The following is a 21,664-nucleotide window of genomic DNA, read 5'->3' as shown; positions in this document are numbered from 1 at the left end:
CTTGTCTAGACTGTGAGTCAGTAACTCCAGTCAACTGGGAGACCTGGTCTTCTTCAGGGTGGGTGTGAACAGCCACGGAGGCAGAGAACCACTCACCCGGCCGAGCCTCCAGAGAAGGCTAAGTGAGGACTTATCAAGGCCCCCAATCTGGAAGTCTAAGACAATCTACTGCCACAGTTCCCAAACTGTTACCTGGGGTAACCCAGCAAACTCACAAAGGTGCCACAGGATATTTAACATAACTGTTACAGGAAACATAGCCTTACTCCACACGTCCCATACCACACACACACTTACACATATTTTTAAGCAGCTACTGAATTGTGAGGACAGTAATACTTATTGTCTGAAGCGAATGATGTAAGAAACAGAACCATTTGTTAGGCATTTTGTTTTCTTTTTTTTTCAGACAGGGTCTTGGTCTGCTATCCAGGCTGGAGTGCAGTGGTGCAGATCTCGGCTCACGGCAACCTCCGCCTCCCAGGACCAAATGATCCTCCCATCTCAACCTCCCAAGTAGCTGGGACTACAGACACACGCCACCATGCCTAACTAACTTTTGTAGTTTTTGTAGAGACGGGTTTCACCATGTTGCCCAGGCTGGTCTCAAACTCCTGTGCTCAAGCAATTCTCCTGCCTCGGCTATCCCCAAGTGCTGGGATTACAGGTGTGCGCTCAGCCGTCAGGTATTTCTTTTGGTTCTGGAGGTCTGTGAAAAACTATGGAGACACAAAGGGCAGTGAGCCAAGAAACTGTGGCACCTTCTGACCTACAGGATGAGGGCATATAATCAGACTTAGTTACACTGCAAAGGCCAAGCACTGCTAACAAGTGCACTGTATACCGTGAAAAGCACATTCATGTACATTCTCTCACGCCGCAGTCATCACCACCTTGTAAAGCGGGTCTCACGGCCCTCACTGCCCAGATGGAGCCGAGTGAAGCTTAAGTTATAGGCCTGTGGTTCCACAGCCAGAGGCCAGGGCACAACCCAGGTTTTCGGACCACGAGTCCACCAGACCAGCTCTAAGCTGTGAACTCCACCTTTTAGTACTACTTTAGGGCTCTAAGAATTTTTAAAATGTCTTCTTTTAACTGGGGTTATACACGCCTTTAAAAAAAATGCCAGAACAATTCCCCCCAACCCCCACCTGATGCCACCTCCTTGACCCAGAAAACGGAATTTTGTTTTTACAGATGTGCACTCCTGGGCCGGGAGGATTCTTCTCCTAGATCAGCACCTCAGGGAGGCTGGCGATCCCAGTTCCTCCCAGTTAGCTGGCAATAGGCTGCTCCATCTTTCTTGCTCCAGGCCCTCAATCCCCATGTTTGTTTTCAAAGGAAGGGTGTGTCAGGGACAGTGAGTGAGTGGAAACAGCTTCATCCACAGGAACTGTAGGAGTGGAGAAAAAAATAAACAAGGGAAACTGTCCAGGGCAACCGAGGTAAAAATGGACAAAGGAGAGTGGCGAAAGGGATGCTCGGGTGCCAAAGGTAAACGGGGGAGGAAGCACTTCAGCCATCAGGCACTCCTTTCCCGGACTGAGGTGCTGGTCCCAAGACTGTCACTTCTGCTCTTTTTCCAGAACAGCAGTGCCACCTCCTGTTAATTTGCTGCTTACCAAAGAGGCAAAACCAGAAACTTGAAGTTAGAGACAAAAAAATAATGGAACAGAAGCGCCAAAGCTTGTTTCCTATGCAACGCCCAGCCTCCTTCTCCAACCTCCTGTTCACTAGTTTGGGGCAAACTCAGCACCCACAGAGCCCAATCCCTGTTGCCCCAACCTAAAGGACAGGACCAAAGGCTCCCTGCACAGGTGGGCCAGGGTTAGTTCTTACTCACGCTCCCAAACGTGGGACTCTGCGTTCACAGGTAACCCCAAACATCAGAGCAATACAAACTAGGGCAATTCCACAGTCTGTGCATTTTTTTTTTTTTGAGACGGAGTCTCGCTCTGTCGCCCAGGCTGGAGTGCAGTGGCGTGATCTCGGCTCACTGCAAGCTCTGCCTCCTAGGTTCATGCCATTCTCCTGCCTCAGCCTCCTGAGTAGCTGGGGCTACAGGCGCCCGCCACCACGCCCAGCTAATTTTTTATGTTTTTAGTACAGACGGGGTTTCACCGTGTTAGCCAGGATAGTCTCGATCTTCTGGCCTCGTAATCTGTCCGTCTCAGCCTCCCAAAGTGCTGGGATTACAGGCATGAGCCACCAGACCGGCCCAGTCTGTGCATATTTTAAAGTCATCAGATTATAATAAAGTTAGAGAATACTCAACTTTGCTTATGTATAATGCCCAAGTCCTTTCCTAGGGGGTTCCCAGGGAACTCCTTGGCGATTAATCCAATTTCTACTCATGCATTTCTTTTATGATGTTGATGACAAGTCGTTTCTTGCGCCCGCCACCACGCCCGGCTAATTTTTTGTATTTTTTTAATAGAGACGGGGTTTCACCGTGGTCTCGATCTCCTGACCTTGTGATCCGCCCGCCTCGGCCTCCCAAAGTGCTGGGATTACAGGGGTGGGCCACCGCGCCCGGCGACAAGTCGTTTCTTAAAACTTGCCTGAGGCGGGTGGATCACAGGTCAGGAGATCAGGACCATTCTGGCTAACACGGTGAAACCCCGCCTCTACTACAAATACAAAAAATTAGCTGGGCGTGGTGGCGGGCGCCTGTAGTCCCAGCAACTAGGGAGGCTGAGGCAGGAGAATGGCGTGAACCCGGGAGGCGGAGCTTGCAGTGAGCTGAGATCATGACACTGCACTCCAGCCTGGACGACAGAGTGAGACTCTGTCTCAAAACAAACAAACAAACAAAACACAAAAAACTTGCCTGAAAAACCTCTAGAGACAGGGAGCTCACTACCTTATGAAACAGCTCAACCACTTTTGGCCGGAGATCACAAAAGATCCTTCTTTATGTGAAGGTAAACTGTGGAATTCTATGCGCGGCTTCAGGTCTGCCTCAGGCTGCCTTAGCCTTTCCCTCAGCAGACCTTCAAACACCAGAGCGCAACCCCGGCTCTTCCCGAGTCTTCTCTCTTCCAGCTCTACCTTTTCCCCAGGTGATGTGCCTTTGAGTCCCCTCACCTTTATGACTGCTCTTCTCTGAGTGCCCTCCAGTTTAAAACATGGAATCTGCTCTTCCAAAACAGGCTGACGACATGGTGTGACCACCCCGGGAAGTGTGCACAGGAGGAACTGGAAATGACGGTCAGTTCAGCCAATGCTACTGAACAAAGACACTCCAGACATATTGAGCCAAGTGCAGCCAGCCCGCTGGATCCGTGGTTCCAAATCCATGGCCAAAACTCACCTCCAGTTGAAAGTCTGTGTGTGTAATCACGTCTGTGCTGACCATGTCAGACTTTTTTGCTTGTGTCATTATTCCCTAGACAACACAGTCTAACAACTAGTTACAAAGTATTTACATTGTATCAAGTAGTATAAGATGATTTGAAGTATACAGGATTCCCAAGGCTAAATGCAAATACTACACCATTTTATACCAGAGACTTGAGCATCTGGTGGGGGGTCCTGGAATCCCCACAGATAGTGAGGGACAACTGCGTTTTACTTTTACTTAGTTGAACCTTGTAAAATCAATGAGGCAGATTTTATGATGATTATTTTCCTGATGAGAAAATCTGAGGTTAAGGGACTTCCCCAAGAAAACCCTGGTCTCATTCCAGAGTTTGAATTCCTCCCCACTATGCCAGGGCTGAATCATCTTACTCTGAATACTAACCCATCCTCAAAATGGCTCAAGACCCCATAAGGCTAACAACAGACATTTTCAGAGCAATAAAAACGGTTCTTAAACAACTATTGAATCACTGACCCATGATTTCCGTTTTAGAATAATAATAGTTTTTCTAAGGGGTCTGCAAAGTCAAAACTGTTTTAGGTCATTATTTGTCTTTTTCATCGTGTTGACATTTGCACAAGCAATGGTGGGTAAACCGCTAAACTTTAGAACAAATTGAGGCGGCAGGACCAAACCGTAGCCGTAGTCGTTATATATGCTCAGTTGATTTAAAAAAAGGGCTGGGTGCAATCCCATGGGATTCCCATGCCTGTAATCCCAGCACTTTGGGAGGCTGAGGTGGGCACATCACTTGAGGCCAGGAGTTCCAGACCAGTTTCACCAACATGGTGAAACCCCAACTCTACAAAAAAAACAAAAAAACAAAAATTAGCCAGGCGTGGTGGTGCACGACTGTAATCCCAGCTACTCGGGAGGCTGAGGCAGGAGAATCGCTTGAACTAGGAGGTGAAGGTTGCAGTGGGCTGAGATTGTACCACCGCACTCCAGACTGGGCAATAAAGCGAGACTTCGTTTCAAAAAAAAAAAAAAAAAGCCAGTTTCACTTAAGAACTGTCTGCCATAGGCTGGGCGTGGTGGCTCACATCTGTAATCCCAGCACTTTGGGAGGCTGAGGAGGGCGGATCACGAGGTCAGGAGTTCGAGACCAGCCTGGCCAACATGGTGAAACCCTGTCTGTACTAAAAATACAAAAATGAGCCAGCCACGGTGGCACGTGCCTGTAGTCCCAGCTACTCAGGAAGCTGAGGTAAGAGAATCGCTTGAACCTGGAAGGCAGAGGTTGCAGGGAGCCGAGATTGTGCCACTGCACTTCAGCTTGGGCAGCAGAGTGTCTCAAAAAAAAACAAAAAAAAAAAAACAAAAAAAAACGTTCTGCCAGAACAGTAAAAATGATTAGTTTTATGACATCTTGACATTGGAATATACATCTCTTTAATATTTTGGGCACTGACATGAGAGGCATGCATAAATACTTCTGAGGCATAACAAAGTCAGATAAATGTCTCAGGGAAAAGTACACATAGCAACGCCCCCTTATCCCTGGGGGATACATTCCAAGACTCCCAGTAGATGCCTGGAACCTCTGATAGTACTGAGCCCTACACATACTATGTTTTTTCCCTATACATACATATCTATGATAAAGTTTAATTTATAAACTAGCAAGAGATTAACAACAATAATTAGAAAGATATACTGTAATAAAAGCTACGTGAATGTGAACTCTCTCTCAAAATAGCTTACTGCATGTAATATTTTCAGACTGCAGCTGACCTCAGGTTACTGAAGCCACGGAAAAGGATGGACTACCATTTGTGATTATTTCAGTCACCAGTTGAACTGGCATTTTTCTTCAGGAATCACCATTTATATTTGAAAGAATGACAAACAAACTAGTTATCTAGACTTGGTTATTTGGTAGACATTTTCTCAAGACCAAAGCCTGTTACTTCAAGGAAAGCTCTGATAGCACATACTGAAAATGATAAAACTCGTTTTCAAACAAAAATTATTAGAAACACATTATCTTGAAAAATGTGTGCCGGGCGCGGTGGCTCACGCCTGTAATCCCAGCACTTTGGGAGGCCGAGGCGGGCGGATCACAAGGTCAGGAGATCGAGACCACAGTGAAACCCCGTCTCTACTAAAAATACAAAAAATTAGCCGGGCGCGGTTGTGGGCGCCTGTAGTCCCAGCTACTCGGGAGGCTGAGGCAGGAGAATGGCGTGAACCCGGGAGGCGGAGCTTGCAGTGAGCCGAGATCGCGCCACTGCACTCCAGCCTGGGCGACAGAGCGAGACTCCGTCTCAAAAAAAAAAAAAAAAAAAAAAGAAAAATGTGTGGCCGGGCGCAGTGGCTCACACCTGTAATCCCAGCACTTTGGGAGGCCGAGGCGGGAGGATCACCTGAGGTCAGGAGATGGAGACCATCCTGGCTAACACAGTGAAACCCCGTCTCTACCAAAAAAAAAAAAAAAAAAAAAAAAAAAAATTAGCCAGGCGCGGTGGTGGGCGCCTATAGTCCCAGCTGCTAGGGAGGCTGAGGTAGGAGAATGGCGTGAACCCAGGAGGCGGAGCTTGCAGTGAGCCGAGATCATGCCACTGCACTCCAGCTTGGGCAACACAGCGAGACTCTGTCTCAAAAAAAAAAAGAAAAATGTGTTGCTCCTTATTGTGGGCTTGCTAAAAGGTTTCTAACATTTAATGATTTTCCGGTGAGATCAGTTGCATCACTAATAAGTTACTTTTTTGATACCACAGAACAAAACGTGTCAACATTAAGATCTGTATAACTCAGTAAACCATCAATTTTCAAATCACCAGTGCCTGATGATATAAAGTCATGTATGGGTAAAAGACCCATTCAAAGGGTAAGACAGACCAGTGGATTTTAGGGAAGCAGAATACAAAGTTCACTGGTAAGGGTTCACATTCCATGATGTAACTAATCTTTCAAGGAAACTATCACCTGTTGAGTTCTGATAAAGTATCAAAGAAGAATACCTATAATGACCTGAATGTAAAAGCATTTATACGTACCCAGTCATATTCTATTAAGCCAGACATTAAAGATTTGTAAAATGGTGACACAGTGCCACTCTTTGCATTAACATTTTTTGGGAAATACTTAGTTTTTCTAAAAATGTTATTTATGTTAATATGTAATAGGTTTGTTTGAGACAAGGTCTCAGTCTATCACCCAGGCTGGAGTGCAGTGACAAGATCACAGCTCACTGCAACCTCTACCTCCCAGGCTCAAGTGATCCTCCCACCTCAGCCTCTTGAATAGCTGGGACCAGAGGTATGCGCCGCCATGCCCGGCTAATTTTTGCATTTTTTATAGAGATGGGGTTTTATCACATTGCCCAGCTTGGTCTCAATCTCCTGGGCTCAACCAATCTGCCCACCTCGGCCTCCCAAAGTGCTGCAATTACAGGCACGAGTCACTGTGGCCGGCCCGGGTTTGTTATTTTAAAATAAATAATTTAAAATTTCATCAGTTTTAACTTATAAAATAGCAAACATCAATACATAAAACCAAAATGAACAAAAACTCTGAGATCTTCAATTTTTAATTGTGTAATGTTTTGAGAACTACTGAAAAAAAATTAAAAGATCTTAAAAAACCAAAGTAGAGGCCGGGCGTGTTGGCTCACGCCTGTAATTTCAGCACTTTGAGAGGCTGAGGTGGGCAGATAATGAGGTCAGGAGAGCAAGATCATCCTGGCCAACATGGCGAAACCCCGTCTCTACTAAAAATACAAAAATTAGCTGGGCGACATGGCATGTGTCTGTAATCCCAGCTACTCAGGAGGCTGAGGCAGGAGAATCGCTTGAACCTGGGAGGTGGAGGTTGTAGCGAGACAAGATTGCACCACTGCACTCCAGCCTGGGCAACAAGAGCGAAACTCCTACTCAAAAACAAAACAAAACAAAAAACCCAACAAAAAACCAAAGTCGAAAGGAGAATGCCATCTAGTGGAGACGACAATTATGACAGTAATCTAATTGTTAAAATAAACGACACTTCTTTTTTTTTTTTTTTTTGAGACGGAGTCTCGCTCTGTCGCCCAGGCTGGAGTGCAGTGGCGCGATCTCGGCTCACTGCAAGCTCCGCCTCCCGGGTTCACGCCATTCTCCTGCCTCAGCCTCCCGAGTAGCTGGGACTACAGGCGCCCGCCACCGCGCCCGGCTAATTTTTTGTATTTTTAGTAGAGACGGGGTTTCACCGTGGTCTCGATCTCCTGACCTTGTGATCCGCCCGCCTCGGCCTCCCAAAGTGCTGGGATTACAGGCGTGAGCCACAGCGCCTGGCTAATAAACGACACTTCTAACGAAGATCCACACTTGTAACATATTCTATTGTTACAAACTTCGTTATGTTCATGTGCACTGGGCCTGGTGGCTCACACCTGTAATCCCAGCACTTTGGGAAGCCAATGTCAACAGACTGCTTGAGCCCAGGAGTTCAAGACCAGGCGGCGCAACACGGCAAAACCCTTTCTCTACAAAAAATAAAAAAAATTGCCAGGTGTGATGGCACACACCTGTAGTCCCAGCTGTTTGGGAGGCTGAGGTGGGAGGATTAATTGAGCCTGGCAGGTTGTGGCTGCAGTAAGCTACGATGGCACCACAGCACTCTAGCCTAGGTGACAGAGTGAGACTCCATCTGAAAAAACAAACAAACAAAAAACCCAAAAAACTTCACATGCTTAAAGCAGAATGTTCAAAATTAAGAGTTTTTAATGTAAAAAATATTGTTACACAACAATTTTTTAAAATGTGAGCTGGGCACAGTGGCTCATGCCTGTAATCTCCGCACTGTGGGAGGCTGAGGCGGGCCTATCACTTGAGGCCATGAGTTCAAGACCAGCCTGGCCAACATGGTGAAACCCTGACTCTATTAAAAATACAAAAAATTAGCTGGGCGTGGCGGCCCACACCTGTAATCCCAGCTACTTGGGAAGCTGAGATAGGAGAATCACTTGAACCCAGGAGGCGGAGGCTGCAGTGAGCCGAGATCACACCATGCACTCCAGCCTGAGCGACAGAGCAAGACTGTCTCAAAAAAATAAATTAATAAAATAAAATAAATAAAATAAAATGTAAATGTGCCAGAGAGCTCTGGATTTCAGGTATACACTGCTATGTGGAAGACAGTCTGAGGCCAGCTCAAGCAGAAAGATGACAGGGCCAGGACCAAGATAAGAGTATCACAGAAGACTCATGCTGGGGATAATTTGTAGTCCTTGGAGAAGACACGAGGACTCCTAAAGGCCTGGCAGCCACTGGGGATTGGAGAACATTGAAGCTGGCAAGCTCTATCTAAATCCTTCTCCATTACCCTCCAAAAGAACTAAATCAAGTGACGTTGAGGGTTGGATTTTGTGTTCTGATTTCTGAGTGTTCCTCAAGAGGAATGGAAATTATTCCATGAAAACTTTTCATTCCACAGTAAGACTTGAAATGCACAGGAGTGAATGAGGAACAGCAAAGCACATCAGTCAGGGAGCAGGCAGGAATGATGGGGCTGTCAGCCATGATGTGGGGCTGAGAAGGGAAGCCTAAGCACAAAAGGCATTTCCACAATCTTCCCAGCTTCACCTTTTCTGGGTCCCTCCCACCGCGTTCTTTAGTGACTGCTACCAGACAGTAGTCAAGTCTGTTTTGTTTTTCATGTAGCCCTTACCTTGACTCACAAAGCCATGTCATTTCCCCAAGGATCTGATGCCTGTATCACAGGATTTTAGAAGGGGTGACCGTTAAGTGTATGTACCCTCCTCTCCAGCCATCTTCCCCAGGAGGCCTTCCAGCCCTAAGAAAAAGATGCAACTGTACCCAGAAAGACTCTAGGACCCACATCCTCCTTTCCCTCCACAACTGAAACCCAAATACTTAATGGCTCCCTGAGCATGTTTTCCATGCAGGCTCCAAGTTCTATACACCCTAAATACTAGGACAGATAAGACTATCACTACTGAGTGTTTTTGTTCTGAAAGCCCGAGCAGAGCTGTGACTGACTTTGAACTATGGGGCCATGGGTCTGCCCATACCATCTTGCCAGTTCTCAGGCAGGGCGAGTTCTTTGGCCTGGGTTTCAGGTTTTTCACTCAGCATAGAAAGTAGGTTGTATCTACAGTTTGCAGGGGTTCTTTTTTTTCCTTCCTGCATGCTGGTGCCAAAACTTTCTTTCTTGGTAAAACACACTCTTACCTTTCTCACTCACAACCTGTCATGATTTTAGTGGCTACACACAGTTCTATCCAATAACAGAATCAGCTCAAATACAGAACAGCTCACACTATATTTTCAAGTATATTACTGTTTTAGATTATAATTGGGCATACATCTCCTAAATTTTTATTAGGTCATCTTGAAAGTTACAGCTGGTTTCCAAGTAGTTTTTTTTTTTTTTTTTTTTGAGACAGATTCTTATTCTGTTGCCCAGGTTGGAGTGCATTGGCAGATCTCGGCTCACTGCAACCTCTGCCTCCTGGGTTCAAGTAATTCTCCTGCTTCAGCTTCCCCAGTAGCTAGGATCACAGGTGCGCACCACCCACCAGTCTCACCAGTTAATTTTTGTATTTTTAGTAGAGACGGGGTTTCGCCATACTGGCTAGGCTGGCCTTGAACTCCTGACCTCAAGTGATCCGCCCACCTCGGCCTCCCAAAGTGCTGGGATTACAGGCGTGAGCCACCGCACCCGGCCTCAAAGCAGTTTTTAACTGCAAAACGTGGTCCTTATTCCCCGGAGGTCTAGAGTGGTAGAATTAAGTCTTTTTCTTTGGGTGCATGGGGCGGGGGGAAGTTTTTCCTTATAAAGAAATGCCTCTTCAACAAGTACACATTTCTAATGGCCAATGCACAGCACAGCAGCTTAACCAACACAAGGGTGTCTTAACCTTCACAACAGATCATTAAGGAATGTGATAGGAATTGCTACAAATTACTCTTGGCTGCTACTAGGATGGAACTATGAGAATAGTTATGTTGTTCTGAAAAAGACCATTCCGCGCAGCTTGCCCAAAAGTGGATGGACACACCCCCGGGAAAATGAGAATTAGACCCACCATCCCCAAGAGCTGGGGAGAGGCCTCATTTTGGTCTGACCTTCTTATAGCCTGTTGTTCAATTCTAGATGACTAAAGAGAATCCAAGCACGCAAGGCGGCCCTTACACCTTTCTGAGTCTAGAAACAGACGAATCCACCTGCAGGGCAGAGACACTTAAAGCCCCATCTGGGAGGCAGAATGCAAGTGGGCTGTTGGACTCAGCCAAGCCTCTCGCCTTTCTAGTCAGGAGATATGGCACAATCTGAAAGGCTGGAAATCCAATGTCTCAGGATTTGTTCATTCCTGAGTCGTCTCCAGGTTCTTTCTTTATAAAGTTTATTTTATCCCAGAAAATGTCCACACAGTTGCACAGTTTGTCAGTGGGACAGATCTTGACCAGACGTACGAACTGAGCCATAATGTTCAAACACCTTGTTTGCATCCAGCCACCCACCACAGCCAACACCAAATACCTTTGGGTCATCAGCCTCAGGTTTTTCAGTCTCTGAATCGTCATCTTCCTACAAGACAAAGAATTTAGAGGATTAAGCTTAAAGGAGCGGGCCTGAGGAGTCTCACATGCATAACTAGGGGCTGCAGCAAACAGCCCATTTACCCAGCTGGGGTCATCCCACCAAGAATCCCTCCCCTACCATATAACTCAGAACCAGAGAAAAATAAGGGGAAAAAGAGATATTCTGGGGCAGGGGGGAGGGGAACAAAAAAGCATCAGCAGCTCAGAAGTCAAGTTACTCTAGTGGTGAGACAGTCCACATCAATGAAGATGCCCGAGTTAAAAATCACATACATAAAAATGGAGAAAGATTGCAGTATGTTTCAGGAAAGAGTAAGATCAGGCCACACAATAAAACAGGCATCGTGTTTCCACTGAAATATCAGTTATTTCAAACCAGGATTATGAGCCTTCTTTTTTTTTTTTTTTTTTTGAGACGGAGTCTTGCTCTGTCGCCCAGGCTGGAGTGCAGTGGCCGGATCTCAGCTCACTGCAAGCTCCGCCTCCCGGGTTCACGCCATTCTCCTGCCTCAGCCTCCCAAGTAGCTGGGACTACAGGCGCCCGCCACCTCGCCCGGCTAGTGTTTTGTATTTTTTTTTTTAGTAGAGACGGGGTTTCACCAGGTTAGCCAGGATGGTCTCGATCTCCTGACCTTGCGATCCGCCCATCTCGGCCTCCCAAAGTGCTGGGATTACAGGCTTGAGCCACCGCGCCCGGCCCTTTCTTTTTCTTATACATATGTACATCAGACTCAGACCTACTGTAACACTGTTCAACACCAAGTGCCAAGGCTTACACACAGCTATATCACAGCACAACCAGCATTTGCACTAATATCAACACAGGAAGGTAGGCCTCAAATGACCAGAGCAAGTGACCTGGGAAAGGCAGGACTAAAGGGCAATGCCCAACCTTTCAGGACTCCCAGTTGAGTGGGCTCTGCCTCCACCCAAGTGCTCCAAGAACTGCCAAAGACCCATTCTACCCAGTCCTGTTCCTTATTCAAATGAGGTCAGCCTGACACAAAGGATCACACATGGTAAGACATTCTCCAAAGTGAGCCCGCCATTCCACTGAACACTAACGCTGATGCTATGAAGATCAAAGGTCAGGAGCAGATGCTGGACCAGCTACCTTATTAGCTGGCTAAATCCATGTCACCTTCACTACCCAGAACACTCCCAATGCACAGAAACCTTTAACTAAATACCCAGGAAAAAATGGTTTCATTTGAAACTGCTATTTTCAACAAAGCTACACTTCAGCCCAAACGTTACAGAGCACTCCATATATTAATATAAATACCATTCGAGATTTGAACAAACTAGACTGATGATTTGGAGACTTAACTGTCCTGTAAGGTGCCAGTGAGTCCAAGGCTTTAAATGCAATCTCCATAATCTCCTTAAAATGAAATCAGTCATGCCAAATAAACAGAGATGGAGCTCAAATACAATCACATTTCAGAATCTCTACAATAAGAGCTGATGAGAGGATTTTACTAAAATATGAAATGAAGCTTAAACATGATGAAAATTCTAAGCAAAGCAAATATGAAACACTTCAAAAACACATTATGCAAATGTACTAAAGAGTTATGAATATTAAGCCAGAATGTGTGTACTTCAGAAAAGTCAGAAAACAACTTGCAAAACTTTTCTGAATAATTTCAGTCAACTCTGAATTATCAGTATTAATGGATGCGGCTAAAGGCATGAAAATATCTCCCAAAATGCATAATGTACAAAACGCATTTCTGTTTGTTGTGGAAATAATTTTTTTTTTTTTTGAGATGGAGTCTGGCTCTGTCACCCAGGCTGGAGTGCAATGGCGTGATCTCGGCTGACTGCAACCTCCGCCTCCCGGGTTCAAGCTATTCTCCTGCCTCAGCCTCCCGAGTAGCTGGGACTACAGGTGCGCGCCACCGTGCCCAGCTAATTTTTGTATTCTTAGTAGAGACAGGGTTTCACCATGTTGGCCAGGATTGTCTTGATCTCCTGACCTCATGATCTGCCCACCTCAGCCTCCCCAAGTGCTGGGATTACAGGTGTGAGCCACCCTGCTTGGCTGGAATGAATTTTAATGCTAACATTTACATACCAACATGTAACAAAAAATTCAAACAAATAATATATTTTAAGTGTTTCGATTAAAACTGTTGTTAAGTAGTCAGATTCGACATCGAGACTCAACTTTGCGTGTCTCGTGCTAAGAACCAGCCTCAATTTCTTTGCGTTTTCTGCAAACATAAATTCTGACTCATGCTGCTCAGGTGATTATGTGTCTAAAACCTTTCTTGTTAATAATAGCACAGATTCTCCTTTCTCCAGCACCTACTGAGTATCAAGCAAGATTTGTGATCAAGACCTAAGGGTATCATAATAAAAAGTGCCAAGTAAAATGTCAAGAAAGAAGAAGGCCAGGCACGGTGGCTCACACCTGTAATCCCAGCACTTTGGAAGGATGAGGTGGGTGGATCACCTGAGGTCAGGAGTTAGAGACCAGACTGGCCAACATGGTGAAACCTTATCTCTACGAAAAATACAAAAATTAGCCAGGCGTGGTGGCAGATGCCTGTAATCCCAGCTACTCAGGAGGCTGAGGCAGGAGAATCGCTTGAACCTGGGAGGAGGAGGGTGCAGTGAGCCGAGATCGCACCACTGCATCCTGGCATGGCCGACAGAGCAAGATTCCGACAAAATAATAATATTAATAATAAGTTAGCTAGGCATGGTGGTGCCCACCTGTAGTCCCAGCTACTGGGGAGGCTGAGGTGGGAGGATCACTTGAGCCCAGGAGTTCAAGGCAGGAGTGAACTATCTATGATCACACCACTATACTCCAATCTGGGCAGCAGAGTGAGACCCTACCTCAAAAAAAAAAAAAAAAAAAAAAAGAAGAAAAAGCAGGTGAAAACAAATTTCCCGTTCTTATCTTGCTAATAAACTGACAAAATTTAAATGAGCCCCAACCAAGATTAAAAACAATGCAGAGTTGACTGTAGATATAAACGATACACCAATTAGGATGAATGCCTGCTATAAATGGAGTAAATAATTTAAACTGGGAAAAATCAACATAAAACACCCGTTGATATCTGGGTTAAATAAAATAATCCACTATCTTTCCCCCCAAATTTCAACTCAAAGATTAATAAAAAAAGATCCACGTGAAAATAAATTTTCAAACAGAACTGCTATCCAACCCAGTTTCTTCCACTAATACCAAAACAAAAGTGGAGAGCAAGGGATGAAGCTAGCCATGAAATGGAACACTGTTGGCACAGTTCCAAAATCTGACAAATGAAATTGTGCTTTCAGTAGCTCTGGATCTGGGAGATTTACCTACCGACTGTCTACTGTTCTCATCCTCTTCTTCTTCATAACCATCTTCGTCACCCCCTAGACGAGAAAAGTCATCCTCCCCATAGGCATCAGATACCAATCCGCCTTTCTCCTCTGAAAGGTTAAAAAACAAACAAAAAAAAAGCAAGAAAAAAAAAAAAAATCAAGAGTTACAAGGTAAGAAAAAATGTCTAGAGATTTGAGTGGCCAAGACTATCTCTGAAGATACAAGGGGAACTTAAATCTCATGTTAAGTGACAATAGGCCCAGATTCGGCTCTCTGAGAAGGGCATTATTTAGTGAATAAAACCTTTAAAAGGTCAGGGAACAAAACCAAGTACTAAATTCTGTTTCTAATGCTATAAACACTAAGCAAACACTATAGTGTTTACAGGAAACTATCAGAGAACTTTCTGACTGGAAGAGACCCCACAAAATCACAAAACATGAAAGTACCTAATCTAATCCAATCCCCTTCACTTTCCAGATGAGGAAGCTAAGGTCCAGATATGTTGTTAGGTAACTTGTTCTCTATTCTCCCAAAGAAATCTATTTCCATTGTCTAACATTGTGCTTCTCAACCTGAGGAGGAGAACATCACCGATAGGCTTTAAAAACTCACAAAATAAGAAAAATCACCCGGGATCCTTAAAAAGTTCACAAATGTCCACATCCTACCCCAGTTCTACCAAATTAGAACTGATTCTCTCGCTTTGGGGATCAGATACGTTTTTATTTTTAAAAGCTCCAAGATGTGTTTAGGGCACATTCTTAACTAAAAGCTATAAATTTAATAAACACAATTTTACCATCTTCCACGTATGTTTTACTCATCGCTCTCCCTCATCAAACAACGAGCCCAGGGGGAACAGGCAGTGGCTCAGCAGCCACTCCCTCTTCGTCCATCCCTCTGTCCATCACTATAACCGGCACGGAGGCTTACAGTAAGTTTAGGCAGATTAATCGAAACAATGGAAAGGAGATTCTTCATTCTAAGTCCAGAGTCTCTAATGCTCTATCTCATCCAGGACCCCGGGCCATTCTTCGGGGTCCGGTGCTTGGGGCACAATGACCATCTAGTTCCCTCCCGCCCAGCGAGGGGTACAGCATTCCGGGCAGACACCCGATTCCCTCTCCCAGCTTCCCACTTGGGCCTTACCAGCCGCGCTGCCCATCGCCTCGATTCCAGTCTCGCCATCAGACTCGGGCTCTGAATCTTCCGCGTAAACTGCAAGAGACGACAGAACATTCTTCTTCCCCGCCATCTTATTCCCACAGCCCCGGCGTGGCTCACTTCTATGACTCAAAGACGCCGACTTCCGGGCGGAAAGGCAGGTTCTCTCGGATCCCAGGAGACCCCGCGCCACACTGGAAACCAATCAAAACGGCAGTTTTCTGCGCCTGGCTCCGCCCTCATGCCAGCGCTCGTGCACGTCATCACTGCGCGACGGATATAGGATTGTGTGGGTTCTGGCTAAAGCTTAATTCCCAGCGCTTTGGCTTCTCTGAGTTGGGTTTGTGTACAGGGGTCTTCGAGTAGTTCCGGAACCAGCCAGCTGCAGCGGCCCAGTAAGGGCCTTTAATTCCTGGGCCGACCACGGCCGGTTCTGATATCTTAGGGTGAAGAGAGGGAGGTGTCGGCCGGCCAAGAGAGAAAATTGCGGATCTTGGGCTCAGGAAGAAGGGAGAAGGGGGTCGGGGTCCCGGGGTGGAAGAATGGTTGTCGTGGTTGCGCTTATAGAAGAAGGAGCAGGTGGTGGATCTTCGGAAAACGGTTCCTCGTTCTCCAAACTGTTCTGAAGACATTTGTGTTTCTTTTCTTGATCTGATTTCTAGCTCTGTGCTATACCATGGCCTGGAATAGTTCAATGTATTTATTTTCATTGAGCGTAAAAGTGGAGATATTAATTACCCAGGAATGTATTGCTTGAGGCAGTTCACTTTCAGCTTTAATACTTTAATATATTATTTAAGTGTAACATAGCAAATTGTTACAGAAAAATAAGCTGTATTTTTAAAGCAAAACATAGGGTTCTCGTGGCAACCTTTTACCACCTTTGCCTTAACCTTTGGCCACTGTTCTTGGCTAAGATGAGCAGCCACCATACCACCTTTCCTCTTGACCCTGAGCGGCGAGTCCGGAGTACGCTGAAGAAGGTCTTTGGGTTTGACTCTTTTAAGACGCCTTTACAGGAGAGTGCGACCATGGCAGTAGTAAAAGGTAACATTACCAAGGTACCTTCCTTTAAATTTATGCTGGCTATACCATAATGCTGCGGCAGAACACCCTCCTCCTGATCCTTCGCACTGCCTCACCTTTGGTCCATAACTGGATTTGGAAATCTTTAGAGTTGTCACCCAAAGCTTGTAGTTGCATTTATTTGTTTTTGTTTTTGTTTTTTTTTTTTGAGACAGAGTCTCGCTCTGTCGCCCAGGCTGGAGTGCAGTAGCCGGATCTCAGCTCACTGCAAGCTCCGCCTCCCGGGTTTATGCCATTCTCCTGCCTCAGCCTCCCGAGTAACTGGGACTACAGGCGCCCGCCACCTCGCCCGGCTAATTTTTGTATTTTTTAGTAGAGACGGGGTTTCACCGTGTTAGCCAGGATGGTCTTGATCTCCTGACCACGTGATCCGCCCGTCTCGGCCTCCCAAAGTGCTGGGATTACAGGCTTGAGCCACCGCGCCCGGCCGCATTTATTTGTTTTAATTAGAGACACAGGGTCTTGGCATGTTGCTTAGGCTGGTCTCCAAATCCTGGGCTCAGGCAATCCTCCCACGTCAGCCTCCCAAGGTACTGGGATTACAAGCATAAGCTACCACGCCTGGCCCAAAGCTTGTAGTTTTAATGGCAGAACCACCCGGCTGGTCTATAGTTCCTAGCCAGATCTACACATGGTATTTGAAAACACTTCAGATTCCCATTATTGTTCGTTTGTACACACAAACAAACAGCAACAGTGAGGGTGGCAGTAGTAACTTAACTTGGTCACTGGCCTTCTAGGTAATTCCCTTGTTGAAGATTGAGTGGCCTGGGTCCCAGATAGAGAAGGAAAGAGTAATAATGTTATAAATCTGAGATATGGTGACAAATGGAAGTTGCCAAGAGGCGAGCAGCAATGTAATATTAATGATACATGTCTAAACAAAAGCTCTCTAAGTAATGTCCTGCCATGTCTACACAGATGTGCCCAGTCACCTAGCAGTACTCTGCTTTCATGGCTGTTTAGTTAAATCATCCATATCACAGCAGACTCAGACTCCTTTTTTTTTTTTTTTCCGAGACAGAGTCTTGCTCTGTCGCCCACGCTGGAGTGCAGTGGCGCGATCTCGGCTCACCGCAACTTCCGCCTCCCAGGTTCAAGCAATTCTCCTGCCCCAGCCTCCCGAGTAGCTGTGATTACAGGCACATGCCACCATGCCCGGCTAATTTTTGCATTCTTAGTAGAGACAGGGTTTTACCATGTTGGCCAAGCTGGTCTCAAACTCTTGACCTCGTGATCTGCCTGCCTTGGCCTCCCAAAGTGCTGGGATTACAGGCGTGAGCCACCGTGCCTGCCCCAGACTTTTTAAATCTTGTTTTTAACCATTACTAGAAATGGTTTGGGCGTGTATCCAAATTTCCTGGATCCTTGCCTTTTTCATAGAAAGGACAGGAGGGGTATTAGCATTACATTGAGACCCTTCCATGTGCCAGACACTCTGCTAGGTACTTTTCCTACATTCTCATTTAATTTTCAACAACTTCAATGAAAAGGCAGGAAGCACTGAGATATTGTTGTCTTGTATTTTTGCAGGTAACAAGGATGTCTTTGTGTGCATGCCCACAGGGGCAGGAAAATCCCTGTGCTATCAGCTCCCTGCTCTGTTGGCCAAAGGCATCACCATTGTAGTCTCTCCTCTCATTGCTTTGATTCAGGTGAGGCTTAGGGCAACGAAGATGGTAGCCCAAAAAGACTCGGGGAAGGTTTTTTGAGGCTGGAAATTTCACTTCTCTATTGGTCTTTTGCCTCTTTTTTTCTTTTCTTTTTTCTTTTCTTTTTTTGAGACAGAGTCTTACTGTGTCGCCTAGGCTGAAGTGTGGTGGTGCAATCTCGGCTCACTGTAGCCTCCGCCTTCCGGCTTCAAGGAATTCTTGTGCCTCAGTCCCCCAAATAGGTGGGATTACAGGTGTATGCCACCATGTCTGGCTGATTTTTGTATTTTTAGTAGAGATGAGGTTTCACCATGTTGGCCAGCTGGTCTCAAACTCCTGACCTCAAGCGATCTGCCTGCCTCGGTCTCTCAGAGTGCTGGGATTATAGGCGTGAGCCACCGCACCCGCCCCTGCCTCTTTTTTTCTATGATTTGCCTATCTCATTTGCTGTATTGGGTTTCTGTTTTTCCCCAAGTTAGTGTTCTCCACTGGTGCATATCACTCTGGGGGTTTATGAATGACTCCTCTGAGGTCCTTCACCCTCCCTCGTTATTTTTTTGTCCAGAGGAGTATGAAACTGTATTTGTACACACATATATACTCAGTTTCACGTATATACACATGTGCACTCGTGATGTTGGGATAGAAGTTGCAGATGGATAGATAGCTAAGTTGATATGGGGAATCCCTGGTGTCCTGCTTATTTTGGTAAGGGCACAGTATGTGAAACAGAAAAAAAGATGAGAAACTGGCTGGGACCTTATTAACATCTGCTCTACAGGTGTTCTGACTATTTAAGGCCTGCAGATGGGCTGATAGAATCAGAATTGAGGAAGTGTGGCTGTGTGGGTAAGAGTCATCCACCATGAAGAAAGGTAGAGAGACAGGGAACAACAGCAATAACTTGGTGAGTGTTCACCAGATCTCAGCCTTTGTGCTAAGTGCTTTACATACATTAATTTCACCTCTGAGATGTAAATTTTAAGTTATACAACAATTCGTTAGATAGACTTGTATAACTTGTTCAGAGGGTAAGAAACAGCCAGCGAGCATGTGGTGGTGAAGTGAGCCAGGATGAATCTAAATCTGAAGTCTGTCTGACTTCAGAGCCTGTCCTCTAAACCACTTTACCTTCCATAATGGTTGAGCATCCCTAATGCAAAAATCCGAAATCTGAAATGCTCCAAAATCCAAAGAATTTTAGTGCTGACATGACGCCACAAGTGGAAAGTTCCACGCCTTTCTGACCTCATGTGATGGACTGTGGTCAAAATTCAGTCAAAACTCTTTTTGCATGCACAAAATTATTAAAAATATTATATAAAATTACACCTAGGCTATATGTATAAGGTATACATGAAAAAAATGAATTTCCTGTTCAGACTTGGGTCTCATCCTCAAGAGATCTCATTATGTATATGCAATCTGCAAATATTCCCAAATCTAGGAATATCTGAAATCTAGAACACTTTTGATCCCAAGCATTTGATAAAGGATATGCAATCTATACTACTTCTATGCAAAGAAAAGACATAGTGGAGGGTGGGAGGAGGACAGTTTATGACTGGGAAATCCTCCAGGGACTTGCAGTGACGTTTACCTGAGTCCTGAGGGCCAATTATAGCCCCTTTCTCTTTTCTTAGGACCAAGTGGACCACTTGCTAGCCCTAAAGGTACGAGTAAGTTCCCTGAACTCGAAGCTCTCTGCACAGGAAAGGAAGGACCTGCTTGCTGACCTGGAGCGAGAAAAGCCCCAGACCAAGATTCTGTACATCACCCCGGAGATGGCAGCTTCCTCCTCCTTCCAGCCCAGCCTGAACTCCCTGCTGTCCCGCCACCTGTTGTCTTATTTGGTGGTGGATGAGGCTCATTGTGTTTCCCAATGGGGGCATGACTTTCGTCCTGACTACTTGCGTCTGGGTGCCCTGCGCTCCCGCCTGGGACATGCCCCTTGTGTGGCTCTGACCGCCACAGCCACCCCACAGGTCCAAGAGGACGTGTTTGCTGCCCTGCACCTGAAGAAACCAGTTGCCATCTTCAAGACTCCCTGCTTCCGGGCCAACCTCTTCTATGATGTGCAATTCAAGGAACTGATTTCTGATCCCTATGGGAACCTGAAGGACTTCTGCCTTAAGGCTCTTGGACAGGAGGCTGATAAAGGGGTGAGGCACTGAGGTGGAGGCCAAGCAGCTGTTAGAGCAGTGGAGTGTGACATGCAGCATGGAGATGGAGATTGGTCTTCTAAGACCTTTGCTTTTTCTAGCTTTCTCAGCCAGGCTTCTTAAAACTCGTGCACAAAAAGAGTTGTCCCTTTGGTTTCCTGGCATTGTCCTCCTTACCAGGGTTTCCTTGTCCTGGATCCTTCTGTGGAAGGCAAGCAGCCAGCCCCTCTGTGTGAGGCCTCTGCAGACCCATGCAAAGTTCATGAAGAGGAGGCAGAGAAGTTAAACAGGTTGAGTTTTGAGCAGCTTTTGGCCTGCCTTTTTTTTTTTTTTGAGGTGGAGTTTCTCTCTTGTTGCCCAGGCTGGAGTGCAGTGGCGCGATCTTGGCTCACCGCAACCTCCGCCTCCCAGATTCAAGCGATTCTCCTGCCTCAGTCTCCCAGGTAGCTGGGATTACAGGCATGCGCCACCACGCCCAGCTAATTTTGTGTTTTTAGCAGAGACGGGGTTTCTCTGTGTTGCCCAGGCTGGTCTTAACTCCTAGCCTCAAGTGATCCTCCCACCTTGGTGTCCCAAAGTGCTGGGATTGCAGGCATGAACCAGCCTGGTCCTGCTTTTTCTAAAGTAACAGAGCCTTACTGGGTGTCCTGCCTCAGAGGGGACTGAAACTGATGAGGGAAGGAACACAGAGCTGCTTTTAGAGCAGGGTACACTACACTGGGCCTATTGTTCTGTTCTTGCCATGCTTATTTTCTTCCTGCATCTCCCCATTCAGTTGTCTGGCTGCGGCATTGTCTACTGCAGGACTAGAGAGGCTTGTGAACAGCTGGCCATAGAGCTCAGCTGCAGGGGTGTGAACGCCAAGGCTTACCATGCAGGTAAGGGGCGCCCAGGCCACTTGGTTCTCTTCACCCTCAGAGGCTTCTTGGTGGGTCTCTTGTTCTTTACAGATCCTGATTATCAGGTGACCCACCATCTTATTGCAGATACTCAGGCAGAGCTAAAGTGATTCACTTAAATCCCCTGAAACGAGTCTAGACATGAATGAGGTCTAAAATGAGAATTGTGACTCCTGAGTTCTTCCCGCTGTATATGCCTACCCAGCAGCAAATGATAAGTTTTTACAAGCCAAGATAATGCTGTTGTAGGAAGAGCACAGGCTTTGGAGGCCAGCAGGCTTGAGCTTGAATCATGGCCCAAACCTTTGCCAAATGCTCTTTGCCACACATAGGCTAGGGTCTTTGTGCCTGTCAGCTGAGGCTCAGTAAAGTTAAGCGCCTGAGGTAAGGTCGGACAGCTGGAAAGTGAAATATTCAGGGTTTGTGAAGTGCCTAGCACACAGTGTTAAACCCAAA

At 46.1% G+C, this 21,664-nt stretch overlaps 2 protein-coding genes across 7 annotated transcripts in view; one reads left to right on the top strand and one right to left on the bottom strand.

Annotated features, from left to right (window-relative positions):
* The window catches only part of SAP30B (SAP30 binding protein), a 44,030-nt gene extending 28,482 nt beyond the window's left edge, over positions 1-15,548 (bottom strand). For 3 of the 4 annotated variants that reach the window (XR_979842.3, XM_011719845.3, XM_011719846.3), the window contains exons 1-3: positions 15,395-15,548; positions 14,240-14,349; positions 10,850-10,897 (exon numbers count right to left, since the gene is read on the bottom strand). Coding sequence is in view for 3 of the 4 variants with exons in the window: in XM_011719845.3 (XP_011718147.1) it covers positions 10,850-10,897; positions 14,240-14,349; positions 15,395-15,500 (264 nt within the window). In the remaining variant the exon portion in view is untranslated. The remainder of the gene's footprint in view (positions 1-10,849; positions 10,898-14,239; positions 14,350-15,394) is intronic. The other variant, XM_011719847.3, reaches the window with a different exon arrangement.
* Positions 15,549-15,666: 118 nt separating this feature from the next.
* The window catches only part of LOC105469167 (RecQ like helicase 5), a 40,558-nt gene continuing 34,560 nt past the window's right edge, over positions 15,667-21,664 (top strand). For 2 of the 3 annotated variants that reach the window (XR_011616017.1, XM_011719849.3), the window contains exons 1-4: positions 15,668-16,456; positions 18,029-18,150; positions 19,791-20,309; positions 21,085-21,187. Coding sequence is in view for 2 of the 3 variants with exons in the window: in XM_011719849.3 (XP_011718151.2) it covers positions 16,327-16,456; positions 18,029-18,150; positions 19,791-20,309; positions 21,085-21,187 (874 nt within the window). In the remaining variant the exon portion in view is untranslated. Of the gene's footprint in view, positions 16,457-18,028; positions 18,151-19,790; positions 20,310-21,084; positions 21,188-21,664 lie in introns of all 3 variants that reach the window. The other variant, XM_071083584.1, reaches the window with a different exon arrangement.

The sequence above is a fragment of the Macaca nemestrina genome, chromosome 17 (assembly GCF_043159975.1).
Source record: "Macaca nemestrina isolate mMacNem1 chromosome 17, mMacNem.hap1, whole genome shotgun sequence".
Classification (NCBI taxonomy): domain Eukaryota; kingdom Metazoa; phylum Chordata; class Mammalia; order Primates; family Cercopithecidae; genus Macaca; species Macaca nemestrina.
The sequence above is the reverse complement of the archived record's forward strand: the minus strand, read 5'-3'. Positions and strand labels throughout refer to the sequence as shown.